Source organism: Talpa occidentalis, unplaced genomic scaffold, assembly GCF_014898055.3.
Source record: "Talpa occidentalis isolate TD23 unplaced genomic scaffold, MPIMG_talOcc4v2.1 talOcc4.12, whole genome shotgun sequence".
Classification (NCBI taxonomy): domain Eukaryota; kingdom Metazoa; phylum Chordata; class Mammalia; order Eulipotyphla; family Talpidae; genus Talpa; species Talpa occidentalis.
The window spans coordinates 33447132-33468318 of record NW_023601212.1 but is presented as its reverse complement, the minus strand read 5'-3'; the positions used below and the strand labels follow the sequence as shown (position 1 = coordinate 33468318).

Below are 21187 nucleotides of genomic sequence, written 5' to 3'. Positions count from 1 at the left end.
CTGCCCGCAGCCTCTGCAGCGCCAGTTCATTCCTCCGCCGCCAGCGAGGGTCCCACAAAAAAAAAAAAGAAAGAAAGAAAGAAAGAAAGAAATCAATTAGAAAAAAGACATCAATAAAAATATACTAAATGGGAAAATCACAAAAGGAAAAATTCTAGTAGCTAAGAAACTGTAACTAATCTATATAACCTCATGACTTTAGAAAATTTTAAATAAAGAATATGCTCCTGGGCCTCCCGGGTGGCGCAGCGGTTGAGCGCTGGGTTGCGAAGCTGCCGGTGGCCTCTGCAGCACCTGTTCAATCCCCGGCCACCGGGCGAGAGGCCCACATGGCGCGCAGACCACTCCTGCCGCCGGCTGCTCCCCTCAGCAGTGTACTTCGTCACTCTGCCTGTTCTGTGCTCCGCTTTGGCTCTGGTGAATTCTCTCACCCTCCCGCACCTCTGACTGTACCCAGTGCTTGTATTAAAATAATTATTTCCAGTACACTGAATTTTAAAACAATCTAAATGCTTAATAATAGGGTATTTCCAAGCTATATAATTGTATTATTTTAAAATTGGAATATTTTCACATTCATTACAATTTTTTTATTCCAAATAATAGGAAATGTGTTAATGCTATATCATATGAAATAAGTTTTCCAAAATATGTAAGTGCTACCATCCTATGTTCTCAAACCCACCATGTGCTTGTCCACAGAGTACAGAGCTCAAAGACAAGGTAACAATGTTTGCTGTGGTGCTAGAATAACTTGATGACTTTGTCATCTTTCTGCTTTTATCTATTGAGTAAATACCCTACAGTAAACATTCATTACTTTTTAAAAAATTAATTTTTAACTGAGGTACTATTTGTGTATCCCCATCAGGTATTTCTGTTACAGACCAACCCCTATATAAAACGGGTTGCCTGTGGGTCCTCACCCGCATGCTTAAAGGGGGCTTATTAATACTAAACTGCAGACACACACAAAAGGTTGATAAAAGGTTTATTTACAAGGGAAGGGGTAATGGGAAATGAATAACTCAGGGAGAAAAAGGGAGATAAGAACATAAATGTGTCCTACCCATTCTGCTGACCTGGAATCCCAATGACCTGCCAAGCTGGTGAAAAGCCAAGCAGTCAGAGTGGCCAAGAGAGTGACCCCCAGCCACATGGCCAGTTAAATACTCAAATGGAGACTGTAGTTGCTTAACTCCGCCCTCAGGCCCTCGCAACGTTCCCATTGGTGATCATGGGATTTGTAGTTCCCAGTGTCTTGATGGAGTCGGGTGGAGTCCACAAAGGATGTCAGGACATCCTTTCCCCCTAACATTACTACCATAGTTCACCCACCAACTCAGCCATATTCCATCACCACAGATCATTGTACTTCCCTCTCTCCCAGTCCTCGACCTTCCTCAAGCCCCTCCCCCATGGTAGCAGCTCTCAAGAGCTAGTGTGGGGCCTCAGCTACAAGCTTGCTTGGTTCTTAAGGGCAGCAGATGAGAAAAGAGGTCATGAAGCCCATATGTAGAGAGCAGGAACAAGTCTTTATTATGAGACACCTGGAGATACACAGTAGCTGCAGCATCCAGCAGTGGCAGCGCCTCAGTCTCCAACCACCCAGGAGAGGCGGTGAGAGGCCCGTGAGAAGCCCCTCCCAGAGGAGTCCTATTAGTTTTTATATGATTTATAGACAAAGCCAGAACAGGGCCAAGTTTAGGCCTGGTTTATAGAATGTTTTGCGCATGCAAACTATACATCAAGGTTACATATTATTTACTGCTCTCCACACATGCGGACCACATCTCAAGGCTAAATGTCATGTACTAGGCCACCTGTGCTGGAAGGTCACAGCCAAAAACAGCCTGAGAAACTCTGAGAAAATTGTTCTCCCTTGGGTCCTACAGTTAGTTTTTCAGCTTGTTTATATGTAACTATTAATTTATTTACTTTATGTTACACATATTAGTGACACTGTAGTGCCAGCAAGGCACAGGGCAGGTTTTCTGTGATCTGGGCAGATGGGTAAAGGAAGAGCCCTCGAGCCCTTTTTCAGGCTTTTAATGATCTTTCAATACCATCTGTAGTGAGGCAACCAGGTACAGGGCAGGCGGCGGCAGGGGGCGGGGGCTGGGGGCCAGGAGGCTGGCAGGCCTCCTAGTCCCTGGTGAATCTTCACTCTTTCTGGGCTCTCTGGCATTTGCATTCTCTCCTGGTCTCTCCGCTGGTCTCTTTGCTGGTCTCTACTGCTGCATCCTGTTCTTTCTGCTGCACCTCTGTCTCTGCCGCACCTCTGTCGCTCTGCCCTTATATGCTGTCTCTCAGCTCAGGGGTGCCACTTACGCATGCCCACACCATGCTCCAGGTGCTGCCATCAAGCACACGTGTAAGACTACAGGTGTAGATCATTGATGCTAATGGTGGGAGGGCATGAAAAACCCAATAATTTCCATTTACCTTACAGACACCATCTGGTATTTATCTCTCTCCTGACTTATTTCACTCAGCATTAGCCAAGTTCCATCCCTGTAGCCACATATGGCATGAGTTTATCTTTTTGGATTGCTGAGTAGTATTCCATTGTGTATATACACCACATCTTCTTGAACAACTCATCTGTTTTGTTGTACTTAGGTTGTTTACATAGTTTATAATAAATACTGCAACAAACATTGTATTAACTTTTCAAGCTTCCATTTTCTAGACTCCCATAATTAACATTCACTGGGGGATTCAAACCCACTTGTGATGAAACTTGGGGACAAGGCGAGGAGACAAGTTTGGGGATTGGAGGGTTTGTGATATCCTGAGAGGTTGGCCCCAACTTCCTTCCCCTCCCTGCCTCACTCTGATCTTGGGCACGCGCTGCGGACCTCCCCACAGGAACAGTGGTCTCTGCTTGCTGGAGCTGACATCAGTGTGGCTGTCACTCACAGCCTCTTTATCAGGATATCAGCCCTACATTATCCCATCAGACTGTATCCTCAGGTGTAAGCTGATTCCCTGGTGATGACAGGTTTATTGCATTTGAAAGTGAAGGTTCTATAAACTTCAATTAGGACCAGACAGAATTCTACCAAAAAGCTTTATAATCATTAGGCAGGAATATGAGTCATTCAAGCTCGATATTATGGAAGTTTCACCAGGGATTTCTTTCTTCTCTGAATGACAAGTATAACAAAGGCCTATAAAATAAATGACAGTCATCTGCAAAGCTTTACTCCTCTTTGACTAATAGAACTGGTCAGATTGATCCTTAAGAGACCTGAAGAAGGGCCTCCCTGATGGCACAAGGGGTTAAGACACAACCTATGAAGCTATCTGCAGCCACTGCAGCACAAGTTCGATCCCCAGGCAGGGAGATACCCACATGGTGCAGTAGACTTCTCCTGACTCACTCTCCTGCTGCTCCCCTCAGCAGTGTATTTCAGTCAATCCACGTATTCTGTTCCCCATTCTGTCTCTGGTGAATCCTCTCACCCCCCTCCAGACCTCTGGCTGTACCCCAGTTCTTGTATGCATAAATAAATAAATCTTTAAAAAAAAGAGAGAGAGATCTGAAGAACCTGTGTCAGACACACTGCCATTCAAGGGTTAATGATGCTCTGTCTCTGTCTCTGGAGATGAGGTGAATACAGTCAGGACATTTTTCAGTCAAGCTCCATGCAAGACCAGAAAAGAAGACTGTTTTCTAGAGAAACAAATAGAAGCTCCTTTCTGGACCATGGTCTTGCCCAGTGAGGCACAGAGTTCCAGAGAGGAAAGAAAACACAGAGGATGTGGGGTCCCAAACCCACTTCCTGAGCCTCAAGTCACCAGGAACTCACACTGTGGTCTGGCCATTCATGATGTGTGTGTGCATGTGTGTGTGTGTTTTGTGCAACCATCCCAGGCCGGGTAGGTTCATTGTTGATTCTCACAGATGAAAAGAAATTTTAGAGACTTTGGTATCTCTAACATGCCTCTAATCCTGAAGCAGGGGCCAGGCACAGGCAGACTAAGAGGCACGGAGTTAGCAACTGAGCCCCTAGCCTCAGAGTGACGCAGCCATCACCAACGCCTGAGATGAGGAGCCCCTTTCATCCCTTGCTCCTCGACCCAGGCATCTGTATTTTCATGTGCGTGTGCCCCATGCTCACTAGGTCCAAGTGTCCATAATCATAGACATGCATGCCCCACTCCCACGTCTCTCAGCCCCAACTGTCCGTGCATGCCCCCCAGCTCCCAAGTGCCTCTTGGCACCAACACAGTATCACATGTGGGCAATGAAACCTGGAAGGAAAGCAAGACTACAGGTGACTGCCAAGAGGTTGGCATCGGGAAGGCAGAAAAAAAGCCTGATTAACTCTTTTCCCTGCAGTATGTTAGGCTGCTTCTAAGAGAGAAGCTCAAGAAATAGGCGGTCAGGTCCCAGCTTGTCTGGGTTCTTGGTTTGCAGCCTAGTGATCGAGAGTGGAATAAACGGATCATGAAAGAGTTTGTATAAGTTATTACAGGCAATATCGGAAGGTAATATGTTTTTCTCTATTTCTCTCTCTTGTGCATATTTATCTGACAAACCATTAGCCACACACTCATAAGCTGAAGTGCTAAACAAGGAAAGTAATGGAAGGAAGCCATCGGACCAGGCAGTTGGTGCAACATGTTTGACCAGCCAACATTCCTGCAGAATGAGTCAAAAAGTATCAGGCTTTTCTGCCCTCCTGCCATTAACATTAATGACCCTGTGGTCCTGAATGCATGCCTGATGGCGGGCACCTGGAGTGGGGTGTGGGCATAAATAGGTGGGGTATACCTGGGCTGAGACTGGGCTTATAAGGGCAGTGTCACAGAATGGAACCACCAGAACAAGAAAGAGAGAATGAAAGGACAAGAATGCTGGAGAGCCCAAAAAGAGTGAAGACTTGCTGTGGGCTGGGAGGCCTGCCAGCCTCCTGGCCCCCCAGCCCCGCTGCCTGCCATGTACCTGGTAAACTCAATAAAAGCCACCGAGGCTCTCCAGGACTCCTCCTTTACCCATCTGCTCGGGTCATAGAGATCCTGCACTGTGCCTTCCTGCCTCTACAATTCCCAAGACCCTCAAGAGGTAAATTTCAAGCTTTATAATAATTACATTTAGATATTTATATACATAAATATTTATATACATAAATATCTAAATTTAATTTGTATATGGTCCTATATTTTCCAAGTAAAAATAAAGGGGGGAGGGAATTCTGAGAGATTAAATGACTTGCCTGGTCAGCAAAGAGGTAAGCCTAGAAGGCCAGCAGGCTTCCTTCCAGTCCACACCCTTCAGTGAGTAAGAGAGATACTGTGGGGCTTACTCGCTTTTGAGGGAGAAACACATCTGTGAAAGATAGCATGATGTGAGGTTTCAAAATCAAAATGCATAATTTTTGATGAGCAACAACTATACACAAGGCATGCAAAAAGCTTTAATAGTTGCAAGTACAAATATGATGTAACCCCCATCTCTCAGAGGGAATTAACAGACAGGACAGAGACCCCAAGGCCACTGGTGTATTATAACAAATGTACAAACAGTTTAAAATGCATTTGATTTTTTCAATGTGGTCTCTGAACCGTGTGGAAGGTTTGAACAGACATGAGAAAAGGGCATAGTCTCCAGGTAAAAGGAAAAGGCTTAGAGGCAGGACTGGGAAATTGAGAAAAATTTACATGGAGGTCAGGGTGCTCTGCTTAGCCTCTCAGACCCAAAGCAGAAATCCACCTATATTTTCTCTATAGGAGGCCCCCCAGCAGAGATGGGGGCCTCCAAGTTGCTGTTGGGTTGTAACCCTGGCCAGATTACCTGCTGGCAGCAGGCAAGTAACTTCACCATTCTCAGTCCTGGGGTTCTCATTGATATATGGGAACAGTAACACTGATCTCATGGGAGCATGCCGAAGATTCACTTATTTGACCCCCTAATGTAGACTGTCTGCTGGGGTCAGCGCTGTCCTATGCACCATGAATAATGCAATGAATCAACCAAGGCTGGCCCTTGCCTCCTAGACCTCTGACTTGCAAGAGAATCAGATTTAAGCAAATGAGAGCTGATCATCCTTCATTTCTCAGTTTGGAAGGTCTACCTATCTCCTCCCTCATATAAATTAGGTCTGCTTATTTTCCCATAGCTCTATATACTTTTCCTTTAAGACACTTGTTGTGGCGGCTCCTGAGAGTAATGTTACTATTGCCACAATTTCGCATTAATATTGGGTGGCTGTGCTGTTCTGGCACAATTATCCCTGTGCCCCTGCGTGCTGGACTGGACAGTCAATGACGGGTAAGATCAGAAAGCAAGTTCTGACAACCTAAGACAGGCGCAGTCCCCGAGGGGATTTAATGGTTCCCACCTTTTCATCTATGGAAAATAACTGGAACAAACAGGCCTGGGAGTTGCTGAGGCACCACCAAGACATGTTGTTAATCATTACCAGTTACTAGGCACATAGTGAAGGAATGCAATTATGGGAAACAGGTTCTATTACTTGTAGTAAACAATGTAGCTTAATAGAATTGTGAGAATAATAAGTAAAAGTAGGACATACAAAAATAGGATTATGATAAAGTATAATCATGACAATGAATCAGAAGATCTAGAACAAGCCTCCATCGAGGGGGGTAAAATATGAAATGTTCTTGATTTGTTCTTGATTTCTTGATAAATAATAAGCAAAATGTAATGTTATGTGTCACTGCATTCACGTATACCTTGATAAATGATTAACCACATACTGTGCGAAATATAATGAAGTAATTACTGTAAAACTGTATAAAAGGAGAAGACTGATTCCAATAAATCGCACTCAGATTTTCACTCTCTCTTGAGTGTGTCTGTGTGTCATTTCTTTGTCCCTCGCCTTAATTCCTTCGACCACTCTTTGCTCATTCTCGCTCAAACCCTGAGATTGTCTCAATCTCCCCGCCGCCGCTGGGTTGGTCCGCGGCAACTTGTCTTCATTTTAAATAACAATCTTGGTTCACTGACAGCCAGATGAAAAGTGGATGAAGAAAGTTCCAAGCAGAGCATGTTCCAGCAGTGAGTATAATGACCTTGAGGTGGGAAAGATTTAGGACCTTTTGAGGAATTAAAATTCCAATGTGGATTTGTGCAAAGGGAAGAGAAGAGAGAGGGATTCAAGACATGGTTGGGAACACATACAGGCCAGGCTGTGTAGGACCCCCAGGGCAAGAGGAAAACCTTTTTCTATTCCTTGCCACAGAAAGACACTGATGGTTTTCAGTATGTAAAAGTCTGTAATGAATAAGGGTGGAATAAAGGTCCCAGCTTCTTCCTCAGAAGCTATTTCATAGCCCCTACAGCAAAGGTGTGACTGGTTGTTCCCCAACAGTCACTTGTTCATGACCCAAGTTGGCAAATCAGATTGAACTCCAGAATTCATTTCAGAAGCTAGGACAGAGACATTCTTTCTCCTGCACACAAAGCATGCAGCCCCAGGAATTTCTGTCAGCCATATTACCAACAGAGGTGAGTCCTGCTAAGGATGAAGGTAGCCCACAGAGAGGGTCCAGTGAGAGATTAGCTGAGATGGTGCAGCTCACATTGAAAACTCCCAATGATGCTGTCCCGCCTATGGGCTCACTGGGTACCTGAGCCAGTATATTCCATTCATGATTTAGAATAAACAAATCCGGGCCCAAGTAGTGACCTTAAATCCAGGGTTCTGTAACATGGAACTAGGAGACTGAAATCTAGCAATAAAAGTGAACAGATTCTAAGCAAAGGAGGTTCTCTAGCAGAGGCAAGGGGCATCTTGAAGTATGAAAATGGAAGATAATTTGGAACCAAAGGCCATGATATTCAAGAATCTTTACGGTCATGTCCCACCCTTAACATAATTCTACTCTTCTTCACAAGTTCCTTTCCCACTCCCAACTGATTTCTTGCCCTGAATCCTGTATAGCTTTTGCTATGAACAATTTTTATTACTTATTTGCAAGCTTGGCTACTACTACTCATAATCCTTTAATTGACTCTTTCTGTCATATTTCTCACCAGCCTCAATTTCCGCTACTGACTGCCTGATGAGCTCTGTGAGCCCCCATTTGAGTTCCAGAGAGAATGTGACCAGCCCGACTCCTTCCTCTGTGCAGGTTTCATCACGCCTGTGATTGACAGCCCTTGGGTTCTAGTTGACCACTGGAGAGACCTCCAGGCCCCCCATCCATTTTCCTGAGAGGCACATGACCAATGAATCTATATACCTGGATTGGTTTTTTCTGTTTGTTTTTTTTTTTTTAAGATTTATTTTTATTTATTTATTTATACAAGCACTGGGTGCAGTCAGAAGTGCGGGAGGGTGAGAGAATTTACCAGAGCCAGAGCGGGGAGCAGAGCAGGCAGAAGGACCGAAGTACACTGCTGAGGGGAGCAGCGGGCGGCAGGAGAGGTCTGCGCACCATGCGGGACCCTCCTCCGGTGGCCGGGGAGCAGCCGGGGATCGAACCGGCACTGCAGAGGCTGCGGGCAGCTTCGCAACCCAGAGCTCAACCGCTGTGCTACCGGGGAGGCCCTACACCTGGATTATTAAGGAAAATAAACACATACCTTGGAATCTCAGTCCAAAATGTAGATTTTATTACTAGAAAAAAAAGTTCTTCATTTTTAAAGGATTGGACTGCTATCCATCTCTGGTGTCCTTGAAAAGACTTTCTTTGAACCAAGAAATAATCATTTACTTCATTGGGAAACAAAACGAACCATGCAAATGGAAATTGTGAGTTCCTCATTTGGAGACTAATTGGGGGAGAAAACAAAGTCTGCGATCGAATGTGCATCTGCTTCCAAGTAGAGTGGCTGTTTCAGAGCCAAGTGCGTTTGCTTTCCTTTTTTTATATATTTCTCCCCAGGCTTTTTAAGTAGATGAAAAGTAACTATAAATCCAAGAACATTTTCCTTATTGCTACTAGGGCTCCACTGAATGAAGGCATCTAAGCTTCTTAAAGAAAATTTAAGAGATCCTGCGGCTCATGCTGGCATAAATGCTCATTTGTGAGTCTCGCATCTGTGTTGCATTATTGTCTCTAGTCTGATTTATTTGCAGATAATCTCCAGGTCTTTAGCAGAAGGATGTACAATCATCAAGCAACATTGGAAAACAGCCCCCAAAATTTTGCCATGTAAAATACTGTGTCCTCTCCTGATATGCTTCTCTCTCCTTCCTTGGACTTGACAACTCCTTTCTCAGCAGCCGAGTAAATTTTGAAAGCTAGATCTTATGAAAGAGCGGTTACTTCCTCTAGCTGCCTTGCTACCCAAGCACTCTCATAAAAGAAATGCTCAGGGGTAGATACAAAAGAGATGGCCATCTAAGACCAAGCCTGCTCACAGAAGGACAACCAAGAGAATTAGGATCTAATCTGGCAAGTTATGCTCATTTTCCTTGTTCACCTGGGGATCAGTGATATTCCAGGTGTTTGGCTCTTCCTATCCAAGCTCATAGGACACTGCTGTGATTCAGCTCAGACAGCACACAGCCCTTACTGGCATGCTCGAGTCTACTGTGCATGGCCTCCCTCCACCCTGTCACTTCACCTGGGACTGTCAAATTACCTGAGGAACCAGCTTGTCACCAGAAGATTGGTGGCAAGCAAATGACCCAAAGAACTCAGGTGACGTTTGAGGTCTTATCCCTACTCCACTGGTTAGTGCAACTGTAATGTAACTAGAAAGCTATGGTCAGCCAGACATCCTGTCTCTGTGCCTCTGACAATGACAAATTAGTAATCACAAATTCTTCCCAAACACTTGCTTTTTCAACGTTCCTTCCTAGCTACCAAAGATTTCTGTCATTACAACATACCCGCAAGATGAACATGTCACTATTTCCAAGATGACAGCCTATCTTTCATTAGTTACATTTTAAATTGATGTCTTCTTTTATAGGGGGAGGTGAGCGCCATGGGTCTATGGCTAGGAGCTATGAAATTCCCTAATCTTATCAGGAACACTCATCCAAATTATTTCCTCCTGAAAATATTTCCACAGATGAGCAATTTCATATATTTATTGTGCTTTCTTCATTTTAGTTTCAAAAATGGTCATTTTCATACTCCAAAAGTGGGTGGAATGGACATGATTCTGAACCTGTAGCTGAGTGCAGGTGTGTTGAAACCATATATTGTGTGGGGACACTGGAGGTGGGGGCAGGAAGCAAAAATGACAGAGAAAAAGTCCTTGCATACTCTGGAAATGCAAAACATCTCTGAAAACAGTGAAACAAAGATACAAATAGCATGAGGCATGTTATAGGAATGATACATAGAAGGGCTACTTAGAGGTTTGGGGGAGACAACCTCAAGGACTTGGGACTGTTAGTCCCTACAGTGAGTTGAATGTTGACCCCCAAAAGGATATGTCCATGCCCAAGCCTCTGTTACCTATGAAAGTGACCTTGGAAAAAAGGGTCTTTTCCAAAGTAATTAAGCTCAGGATCTTGAGATCATACTGGAATTACCTAGGGGAGTCCTGCACCTATGATAAGAATCCTTAAAGTAACAAGGAAGTGACAAGATGATATGAAGACATAAGCAGAGATAGGGGAGATGTAGCCACAAGCCAAGGAACATCTGGAGTCACCAGAAGCTGGAAAAGAGAAAGGATTTTCTTCAGGACCTTCTGAGGGAGCAAGCATGGCCCTGCCCACAACTTGATTTTAGAATTTTGTTTGTTTTTTGAGAAATAATTTTACTGATAGCAAATAAATGCATGCAAATTGTTGGGGGAAAATGAAGTAAAAAAAATAATTGTGCACAGTTTCCTCACAATATCACATCTAAAAGAAATTGCTATTTTTCATTTTACATGTTTCAATCTTACTATTTAATTTTGGTTTCTGCTGTTGTATTTACTGTTGCATTATAGCAATCATTAATATCATCCCCTATTTCTATATCAATGCACCACTCCTTCTTCATCAGACAATAGTTACAGTAAAGAGGGGCTTCAAGGGCTCCTCACACTTCTACATGTGGAACGGGACCACTCCATTTACTCCCCAACTCACTAAAATAATTGACCAGGATTCCAGCCCCAGTAAGTGGACAACAAGTAGAACACACACCTTTCTATAGAAAATTCTCTGGGCACACCACAGCACACCCTATGTCCCAGCTGACTTCAGGCATCTCAACCCGCCCAAGCCTCATCTTCTCATTAGACTTCACCCCCACCACGCCCACCCTGAAGGTGGAGCCAGCCCCCAGCTTCCATCTGCCTAAATTTAGTCCTCAAACATTCACCCTTTTGAACTAATTCTTTCTTATGTGAGGTTAAATGGCCCCACTGACTGTCTCCAATGACAGCCCATTTTCCCATGTCTTTGCCCAGCTCGCTGGTGTCACAGCTCTGTATTATTTCTCTGTGGCAAGAAATGTGAGAAAACCACAGGGGTGTATTGCTTCATTACAGCTTTCCAAGGTTCATGAAATAAAAATAGCTCTAAATGAAGTTACATTAGAAAGCACTTGCATTAAATATCAACTGCTAATGAGTACCTTTTCAAGACTGCCCCTGAAAAGCTGAGCTTGTCACCCATGAGCAATTGTTTTTAAGATCAGTGAGGGGAAGAAAGGGCTTCCGCCCTGGAAACCAGGGCGGCTTCCTTTGGAGATGGATGTCAAAGGGTGCAACCAGGTTAGTGGGGAGCTTCAATTATTGGTATAAAAAAGGAACTTATTTCCCAATAACTATCACCCAGAGATAGTACGTCAAACCCATCTGCCTCTTCACTAAGTTCCATAATGTTTTAGTCACTTTCGATTTTTAAAAATGTCTTAGTTGAGACATTTCCCAAGTGTCGACATCAGGCCTGTTCGTGTTTAAACTTTAATTTCATGTATGATGCAAAGCCCTTTCTTTACCCCATCCCCCCAATCTCTCCTCAGTGCTAACTTGGGATGACCTCTGTTTCTAGAAACTTGGGTTGGGGTGGGGTAGAGTGGGGTGGGCTGGGGCATCGTGGCCCTCACACATTGCCTTACACTTCCCTGTCAAGGTAGGAAAGAAGAAGAGGAGAACAGCTACCTTCTTTCTTGACTGAGCAAAGTGACAGTGAATTCCAGGGACATCCAGGGCTTACACTGTGGGATGCCCATGAGCTAGTGGTCACTGCAACCTGCTCTGTTATGAGGGCCTCTCCCAGCACCCCGAGCAGGTGCCACCATTATGGGGAAATGTGGTGACCACCAGTGCATGTGGGATTCATCCTCGGCACCTCCAGGGAGTGGACGAGCTTGGCTCCCATCTTTGCCTGGGTTCCATCAGTCCCCCGAACACAGTGATGCCATTCCTGATTCTCTTTCCCTCATGCTGTGGCCATACAAAGGCAGAGCAGGGGCTCACCTTGTAGGCAAAGATCCAACTAGGGGACGATACGCCACTTACTCTCCCCCAACTCCTCCCTCATCCTCATCAGTGGTTCTCCTGAGAACATCTACCCTCATAGCAGGACCAGACGACACCCTCTATATCTCTTTACATTAGATGGTCTCATCAGACAGACACTGCATCATACCACCCAAAGGCAGCCTCTCCTCTCCTAGATCTCTCCTTATATCAAGTCCAGAGGAGTAAGAGAGGAAAAAAAAAAGACTGGGAGGAACTCTGAGTCAATGTTACGACAACTCGATAAACCAACATGTTTTCAGTCATCCGTGTGGATAAATGGCTGCTTCCCGCTTTGGCATCTAGATTTAGTACATGGGTATAAGTAGACTTGAATTCTTAACATTGACATCCTGAGACAAGAGAAAAGACAGAGCATTTGAATTTATGCAGAGAACCAAAGAGCAAAAGGATAAAAGAAGCCTACAGGGCTTATAGGACCAGCAAGAGAAACGCAACAAAAGACTCCCAGAGGAGAAGAGAAAGACAATGGGACAGAAAGTCCATTTAAAACAATAATGGTTCAAAACTTCCCAAGCTAGGGGAGAAGCTTTCCTTTTCTCCTCCTGCTGTCATCAAGCGACTCAGTTCAATTTTTCTTTCCTGCGCCTTAATTACAGATCAGGCAGACCTCAGAGCTCCTCAACCTACTTGATGGCCAGGCATGGGGAAAAAAGGGCAAGACATAAATGATGAGGGCTGTCATATCTGCTTACTGGTGACCTGGGTTATGATAGATCTGGAGAAAGAAGCCGTTTTGTTGTTGTTTTTTCATGGGGCCACACTTGCAGGTTCTCCCTGAGAAAGCACTCTCTGGGCAATTTGGCCTGTCCCTGTCCCTGATATGGATTGTCTCTATCACTCAACCCTGACCAATGTCCCCAACCTCCTCAAACCCAGCCAGCCCAGATAGCTAAAGACCCTTTCTGCCGGGACACCTCACCCCAGCTGGCAGCCAGTATGAGCAGGATAGGGTCTCCCATGACAGCCACCTGAGCTAGACTGTCACTCTTCCCTCACACCTTCTTTCTTCCAGAACAGGTGGCTTTCGTGTTCTGCTGCCCTAGTGCAGGCAGTTCCAGCCACTTTCTCTCTTCCAGATTTTCCAGGCAGGAGACAATCACTAGTCTCAAATTAAAATGTGTCCTCAAATTCATAGGGTTCATGACTGGCATTTTCCAAGTGCTCTCACCATGCCCCAAGTCAACACTCATGCCAGGACAGACATAGGAGTTTCTGCAGCTAATTAAGCCTGTAGCCAGTGAGTGAGATACTGGTTTCCTTTTGGCATTTTCCAATGTTCCTTCTTGCAAGTTCAATCTCTGTGAGCTATTGTATTTCCTTGAAACCTTCTATCACTTGGTTAGAAGGGGGAAAAGATGAAGACAAAACCTTCTCTGTCCTTACAACTCCCTTTTGAGACACTCCCACTCACCTCCTATGCAGACTGGAGGTTAGTGACCGATACCTTTCTGCTATCTTTGCATAGGTCCTGCCTGGATGAGTCTAGTATGTCCTCTCAGAAAGTGTGGGTACAGCTCCCCTATCATCCTTAGTTTTGAGATTTTAGCTGAAATTCAGAGGCAACAGCATATGCCCAACTCAACTGCTTATTATATTTGGAAAATAAATTGATGGTTCATTCCAAGAGTAAAGAGACATTTCACTCTGTTTTGTTTGATCTTAGCTACCAGGTGTCCAGAAGTCCTTTAGGATTGTCTTTTTTGTTTTTTAGAGATTTTTTTTTTTAAGATTTATTTACACAAGAGCCAGGGTACAGGCCAGATGCATGGGAGGGTAAGAGAATTCACTAGAGACAGAGTGGGGAACAGAACAGGCAGACTGACAAAATACACTGCTGAGGGGAGCAGCAGGTGGGACAGGAGAGGTCTGCTGCGCCATGTGGGACCCTCGCCAGCCCACCGGGATCAAACCAATGCTGCACTCAACCACCTGTGCCACCAGGGGAGGCCCTCCTTTAGGATTTTCATAATTCTTCTTAGAGAATAGAGAAGAAAGAGCCAGAAATGGAGTCTCAGCATTAAGATTCCTTTTTATCTTTGCTCTGTGTGAGTAACCAACTTGAACTTATAAACTAAGTACAGACACTGCAAGGTAAATTAACCTATTGTTTTTCTCCTTTATTAATCTTTGGCTAGTTAGATGCTCCAAGAAACTAAAATTGGATAGCATAACAAAGGCCATGAAAATGATGCTCAAGTGCATTCATTTTTTCTTAAGTAAAAAATCTGGTGTGTGTGTTGGGAATCAGAGATGGGAAATAAAGCAAGCAAGGTGTACCATCCATTGACTGAAAAGTAGTTCTTTACCAAGCATCTGTCATATGCCAGGTACAGTGCTAAGTTCTGAGTCCAACTTACCTAATTAAGACTGGACTATTGCCTTCATATTTGTTCCTTAAAATAGTAGCATCCTTCACTTTGTGAGACAGCAAAATTTGCCTCTGTTGTTAAAGATGTAGCTTTCCTACATTTCCTGGCATTGAATGGAAATCAGGATGCAAACCATGTTGCCCAATAAGATCTGTGAACATGCTTGGTCAATTAATATTCTTTGTCTGCATGTGCAGCTTATGAAGATTCTGAGTGCAGTTTGAAGGCAGCTGTGAAGTAAGGAACCAAGAGGTGCTTTTACTTCCTGAGTGCTCAAGCACCTCCATTCCAACTAGGGTTTCTGCTTCATTAGCTGTCTGAACTCGCGTTCTGTTTGCTCAGTGTGGGCAGGCCAGAAGGCTGACAGGTGACCAGCCAACTATAGATGGGAGTATTTGTCACGAGGCTGAGGCCAGAAGAAGGGCTTCTTCTGAGTTATGCTTAGGGCTTAGAGCTTCTTTTATGAGTTATGCTCTCATAAAAAATTACAAACTTCCATGGACTCCACTTAAGGGTTTTTGAATATTAGATTCATTTCCTCCTAATATGCAGTGATGCAAAGGGGTGGGTGGAGATTGGGATAGACTGGCTAGAACTGCATGCAAAAAGGGGGGAGCAATTCTTAGCATTGCCAGGTTCCTACTGCATAAAGGCATTAAACAACTGCTTACAAAATAAACAAAGCTCATAAATACCTATTTGATTTGCACCTGTGTCTCCTACCAGGCTCAGATGTAACTGGATAGTAAATCCAACTGTCAGGCCAAAAAAAAAAAAATTGAAGTGAAACACTAATTTTTGTGGTTGTTTTTTCCTAGATACATCATATGCAGCATAGCTCTTTAGCCAACAACCCCTTGGAGGCAGCTTTCCTTAAAGCTTGTCACTACTGCTTCTATTAGTAAGCTTTAGTTCAACTCAAAAACTGCAGTTAAGTTACTAAAGAAATATAGTATGGAATGAAATAAATCAGCAGTTATTCAATGGCATGATTATATGCTAAACAAGCAGTAAGAATTAACTCATAACATTTATTATTCTAAGAGATATAATGAATATAATATATAATGATATTATTAGGAAAAAATATATATAAGACAGGATTTCTACTCTTAACAACCTAAAACCTTTCAAAAAAGGCCATTCTTTAACATACTTTTTCTTACAGAAAAACCAGCTACAAGAGGAATAGATATTTGGATGCAGTAATTATGACAAAAAGGCCATCTTTACATCAGGTTTACCCACCTGCTGTATGTAGGTATGCAATTGCACTCTGCTTCATCCTTAATGAGGTGGACAGACACGTTTCCCAGGTGACCTTTGTCTCCAAGCACTACAAAGGTCCTTAGGAAGGAGAGCCAGTGTTGTCGACCCAGGATGAGCACCTGAGCTGGAAGCAGGACTGGCTTCCTCGTGTCTGCATGGTAGGTTCATTTTCCCATGAAAGGAAAGGACATTACATAATCCTCATCAGTGCAGATGGCTGTTCTGCCTCCAACAGCATGTGCATCGTTGTGAGAGCAGTGGCTTTAATCTCTAAAGAATACACCAAATAAAATGCATTTCTTTAATGAAGAAAGACAGTTTCTATGTGATGCATGCTCCAAATGACAAGCTATATTTGGCAGTTAAGGAGCTGGCCTGTAATATGAATATGCCTGAGAATGCAATTTACTTTTTATCATCCTTGTCCAGGTCATGAATTGAAATCACAGTAGGAGCACAAGGCTGCCAGGACTACAGCTAAGGAGGAAAACCTGAATTGACTGCCAGAACATTCATACCCAGCCAAGAAAACATGCCAAGTGAGTCTTACAATGAAGCTTTCCTGTCCACATAGCATACATTCAGTCTAACAGAGAAAATAATTCTGCCCCATTCCCCACCATCCCTCCATCATAACATTTGAGCCTTTGGAAAAAATAAACCACAGTTACATTTACATAAAGTGATTGTGATGATGTCCACTGAACTGGTTGATCCTTCATTTTTCTCAGGTGGCAGGTAGAAGGGAGTCTGAGACCAGGAATTTTATTTTGGTTCTGCTGACCAGTGGTTGATGTTGAACAAATTACCACCTTTTAGAGCTTCAGTTTTATCAGCTGATAAAGGAGGAAAAGACATGACCTGCCCATTTTACCCAGGTAGTATAAATCGTCTTTGCTTTTCCTTCTAGAAAAATGGGATTGCCAGACTCCTCTGTCACTTCTCATTTATTCCCCAACTCAGAACTGACCCTCCACTGCAAGGCTCTCCAGAGGCCATGCTATGAAATCTAATGATACTTTTCAGGCCTTCACTTCCTCCCACTTATTTCTGGCAATATTTGAACACGCCTGCTGTCCCGACCCGCGGGGTTCAGAGGCACGAAAAGAGAAGGGCTGAGGATTGAAATGAGGGGCTTGACGACTTGACGCTAGCGTTTACTTCTTTATTTTTCCTTTTACTACTTTTACATATCTTTCTTTTCCCTGACTTTCTTACTTCCCTGACCTTCTCTCTGCTCCTCTCGCAATAACCTCTCTCGCAATAACCTCTCGCAATGACCTCCTGACCTTCTCGTGGTTCTCCTCTTATATCCTGGTAGCTCCTCCCATCGTACCTCCCAATCTCATTTGATTAATAGGAAACACCTGTGGTTTCTCAGCAGGCAAAACGGTAAAGCGAAAACTAATTAATGGCACGTGTGTTGCGCAACACGGCGCATGCTCCAGGCGGCTCCGGACATCTCCCCCTTTTTTCTTTTAAATGAGACACCTGGCCTGTCTTAGGTTGGCATATTCCGTGACCAGCCTTACCCGTCATCGCTAATCCGGCGCACTTGGTCCGGACCGCTGTCTTAGGTTGGTCTGGACGGCTACACTCTTACCCGTCTTTGGCTCTCAGGTTCTCTAGGGCTAAGTTGACCCATCCGGATGCCACTGGGGAGTCCTGGTCAAGTACCATGGAGCCAAGTACTTGCCTGACCGCAATAGCACGTTTTTTGTTTCGCCTCCGTAGCCGACGGAGAAACCATATGCCGAATGCACAAATAGCAACTCTGGGAGGAGTCCTCTAAACCAGGCAATGAGATCCTCACTTGTAACAGGGTAACCCGAGTGTTGTTAACAGTTATGAGCTGTCTCGCCAATTGAGAGGTCAGGTTCAGGAGCTGGTGGTTCTAAGGTCCTCTGATTACACTATTTAACCTATTTTCTTCCATAAACATATTTTTCACCATAACAGGAATTACACAAATAAAACTGTACAAAAAGTTACAATGCATGTGAGCAGTTAACAAAAGTGTGTATCTCTTTTTACATCAGCTATCTGCTAATTAAGCATCAAAAGTCCATTTCATAAATGTTCATTCATATCTTGCTATGTTGGTAACGCAAAAACAAACATTGGCAACTAGATTGTTTATAGTGTCAGCATTTGCAGCAGTTTGAGTGACGAATGGTGGCGGCAGCCGCGGCCACCACTATTGAAACAGCGACAACAGCTGCAGTGATGCCAAAATCACGTCTCCTCCTAGGTAGAACAGGAGAAAGATGTGCAGAAACATCCACGGGTATGACTAAAATAGAAGGTAGACAGCGATCATCGCTCTCTCCGCACTCCGGGCCCAGGAGGCAGAGAGGGGGCAAGTCTCCGCTGAACAGCTCAACCCAGTGGCATCTCCTGCATTATTGGGGAGGACAGAAAAGAAAGGAGGGGACAGACAGACAGCAGCAGACAAACTCTATAATCTATTATTCTGAATACTAACAAATTATTCAATGGTAGAACTAATGTTTACAGAATAAATGCCATTAAATAATTTCACCTCATCCTGGCCCAACGGGGCACTATCCAATGGCTTGGAAGCCAGACCAATAGTAAGATTAGTGGCAAATACTTGCGGAAAAGTGGAATCATGATGATCAATGAGGAGCAAAAACGGCAGCTGATGCACAATCGCCCATTGTACTAACATCTGGGACGCTTGTGTCATCAATGTTAGCAGGGTCAGGTATATTGACAAACTGAACCAATCGAGCAGGAACCCATCGGGGCGCTTCCACATCCTGTGGGAAAAGACAAATGCTGCCGGGCAGCTGTATTAGTACTGGTGCGGGTGGTTGCCACTCATTATTAACTGGGTCCTTCCATCTCGCTTGCAGCATCGTGACCTGCCGAGGGTCTGGCGACCAGTGCCGATCAGCAGCTGACCGCCCCTGGGTATCTAGGGTCAAAAAATTAAGGGTAAAGAGAGCTGTAGTCAAACAGTCCCTGGGGGAGTGTTCTCCCCCTGTTTGTTTTAAAAGCATAGTTTTCAGAGAACCATGAGCACGTTCAACTATACCCTGCCCCTGCGGATTGTATGGAATTCCTGTTTTGTGCACAATGCGATGGACCGCACAAAAGGAGGCAAAGGCCTTACTGGTATAACCAGGACCGTTATCTGTGTTAATGACACGTGGGCGGCCCATTACCGCAAACGCATGTAGCAAATGTGAGCGGACATCAGAAGTCTTTTCACCGCAATGTGGAGAGGCGAAAAGAAAACCAGAGAATGTGTCGATGGAGACATGTTCTCTAGTAAGCACCCCTTGAGGATCTGTCCCTTCCACGACTGGGTAAGCATAATTAGGAGCCTGGGAAACCAGGACTCTTTCCATCATAGAGCACAGTCTTTCCATTAATGGAAGATCAACCCTGTCGAGTGTTCTAGGAGGTGGCGCAGGAGGTGGCTCCCCAGGTGTTTTCCATCTCCTTTTACGCTTCCTTGGCTTATAACAACTGAAGCCTTTCTCATCCTGTTCCTCGTCTCCTCCCGACTCATCAGTAGAATAATCTAGGGGAGGGGCTGTTGGTATTTTTTGAGTAGAGGAAGGGGGACTTACCGATGTAGAACTCACAATGGAACTTCTATCTTCTTCCTCCGTTTGTCTCGCTGTCCTGACAGCCTCAGTGGCTAACTGAATGGCAGCAGTACCACAGGCATTAAGAGCATCTCCCACCACTCCCCAGACCGTCAAAGTAGTGCAAGGAAGAGACTCACGGCCATATAATTGCTGATGCAAGACAATATCTCCTTTCACCTTATTCCAATTTTCACTATCGACCTGATCCTGCTTCAGAAACCATTTACTAGTAATACTAAGGGTCTCTACAAATCCTTTAAGAATTTTTCTACTGAGAGGAACCCCAAACTCTTTTAGAAGAGCTTCCAGGGAAATAACTAACTGCCCCTTGGACATTGAATTGCCCATGAATCCCAGCTACCTTACCTTACTTTACTTTACTTGCCGGCTCACCACAGCTGGTCCTTCAGCGGTTCCTTCGTTCTTCTTCGTGCCCCGCGCTGGGCGCCACCTGTCCCGACCCGCGGGGTTCAGAGGCACGGGAAGAGAAGGGCTGAGGATTGAAATGAGGGGCTTGACGACTTGACGCTAGCGTTTACTTCTTTATTTTTCCTTTTACTACTTTTACATATCTTTCTTTTCCCTGACTTTCTTACTTCCCTGACCTTCTCTCTGCTCCTCTCGCAATAACCTCTCTCGCAGTAACCTCTCGCAATAATCTCCGACCTTCTCGTGGTTCTCCTCTTATATCCTGGTAGCTCCTCCCATCGTACCTCCCAGTCTCATTTGATTAATAGGAAACACCTGTGGTTTCTCAGCAGGCAAAACGGTAAAGCGAAAACTAATTAATGGCACGTGTGTTGCGCAACACGGCGCATGCTCCAGGCGGCTCCGGACAGCCTGCCATCAAATTTCCTCAGCTCCTGGCTTTCATGACAATATCCTCTCCATTATCACCTTTAATGTTAGATCTCTTTGCCCTTTATTTTTTATTGATTTTTTTCCAGTTGTATAGGGAATAACAAAATGACCTGACATATGTTACAGATTGTAAAATGTTTGCTACAGTATCTCTAGTCACTCTTTTCCACCATGCAGTTACAAAAACCTTTTTTTCTTAGGATGATAACTTTTTTTTTTTTTGAAGTGGGGGGAATGGGAATTTTTAAGATGTACCCTCTTTGTAACTTCAAATATTGACAATTCAAAACATTGTTATTAATTATAGTAATCAAGCTGTACATTACCTCCAGAACTTAGGTCCCATCAATTTAATTAAACTCATCCAGCTTTGGATTCAACTATTATCCATAAATTGATAACACTCAGACTTACCTCTTGGATCACCACTATCCTGAATTCCATTCTGCTTTTCAAAATATTCTCGTGAATGTCCCTAGAGTTCTCAAAATACCAAAAATCTAAAACCAAATTCGGTTGGTTTATCTTCCCTGACCTCTCTCCAAACTGTTTCTCTTTCACAGGTCCCTCCACCCATCCAAAATATACACCATCCTTCAAAATCCTACTTCCAAAATATTTCTCAAATTTATCTCTTA

General features: G+C 44.2%; 1 protein-coding gene across 1 annotated transcript in view; it reads right to left on the bottom strand.

The window, feature by feature from the left end:
• The window catches only part of LOC119239969 (uncharacterized), a 39330-nt gene extending 18811 nt beyond the window's left edge, over window positions 1-20519 (bottom strand). Inside the window, exons 1-2 of the mRNA XM_054693238.1 lie at window positions 16045-20519; window positions 15492-15551 (exon numbers count right to left, since the gene is read on the bottom strand). Coding sequence (XP_054549213.1) covers window positions 18705-20036 — 1332 coding nt within the window. The 5' untranslated portion in view covers window positions 20037-20519 and the 3' untranslated portion in view covers window positions 15492-15551; window positions 16045-18704. The remainder of the gene's footprint in view (window positions 1-15491; window positions 15552-16044) is intronic.
• Window positions 20520-21187: the final 668 nt, after the last annotated feature.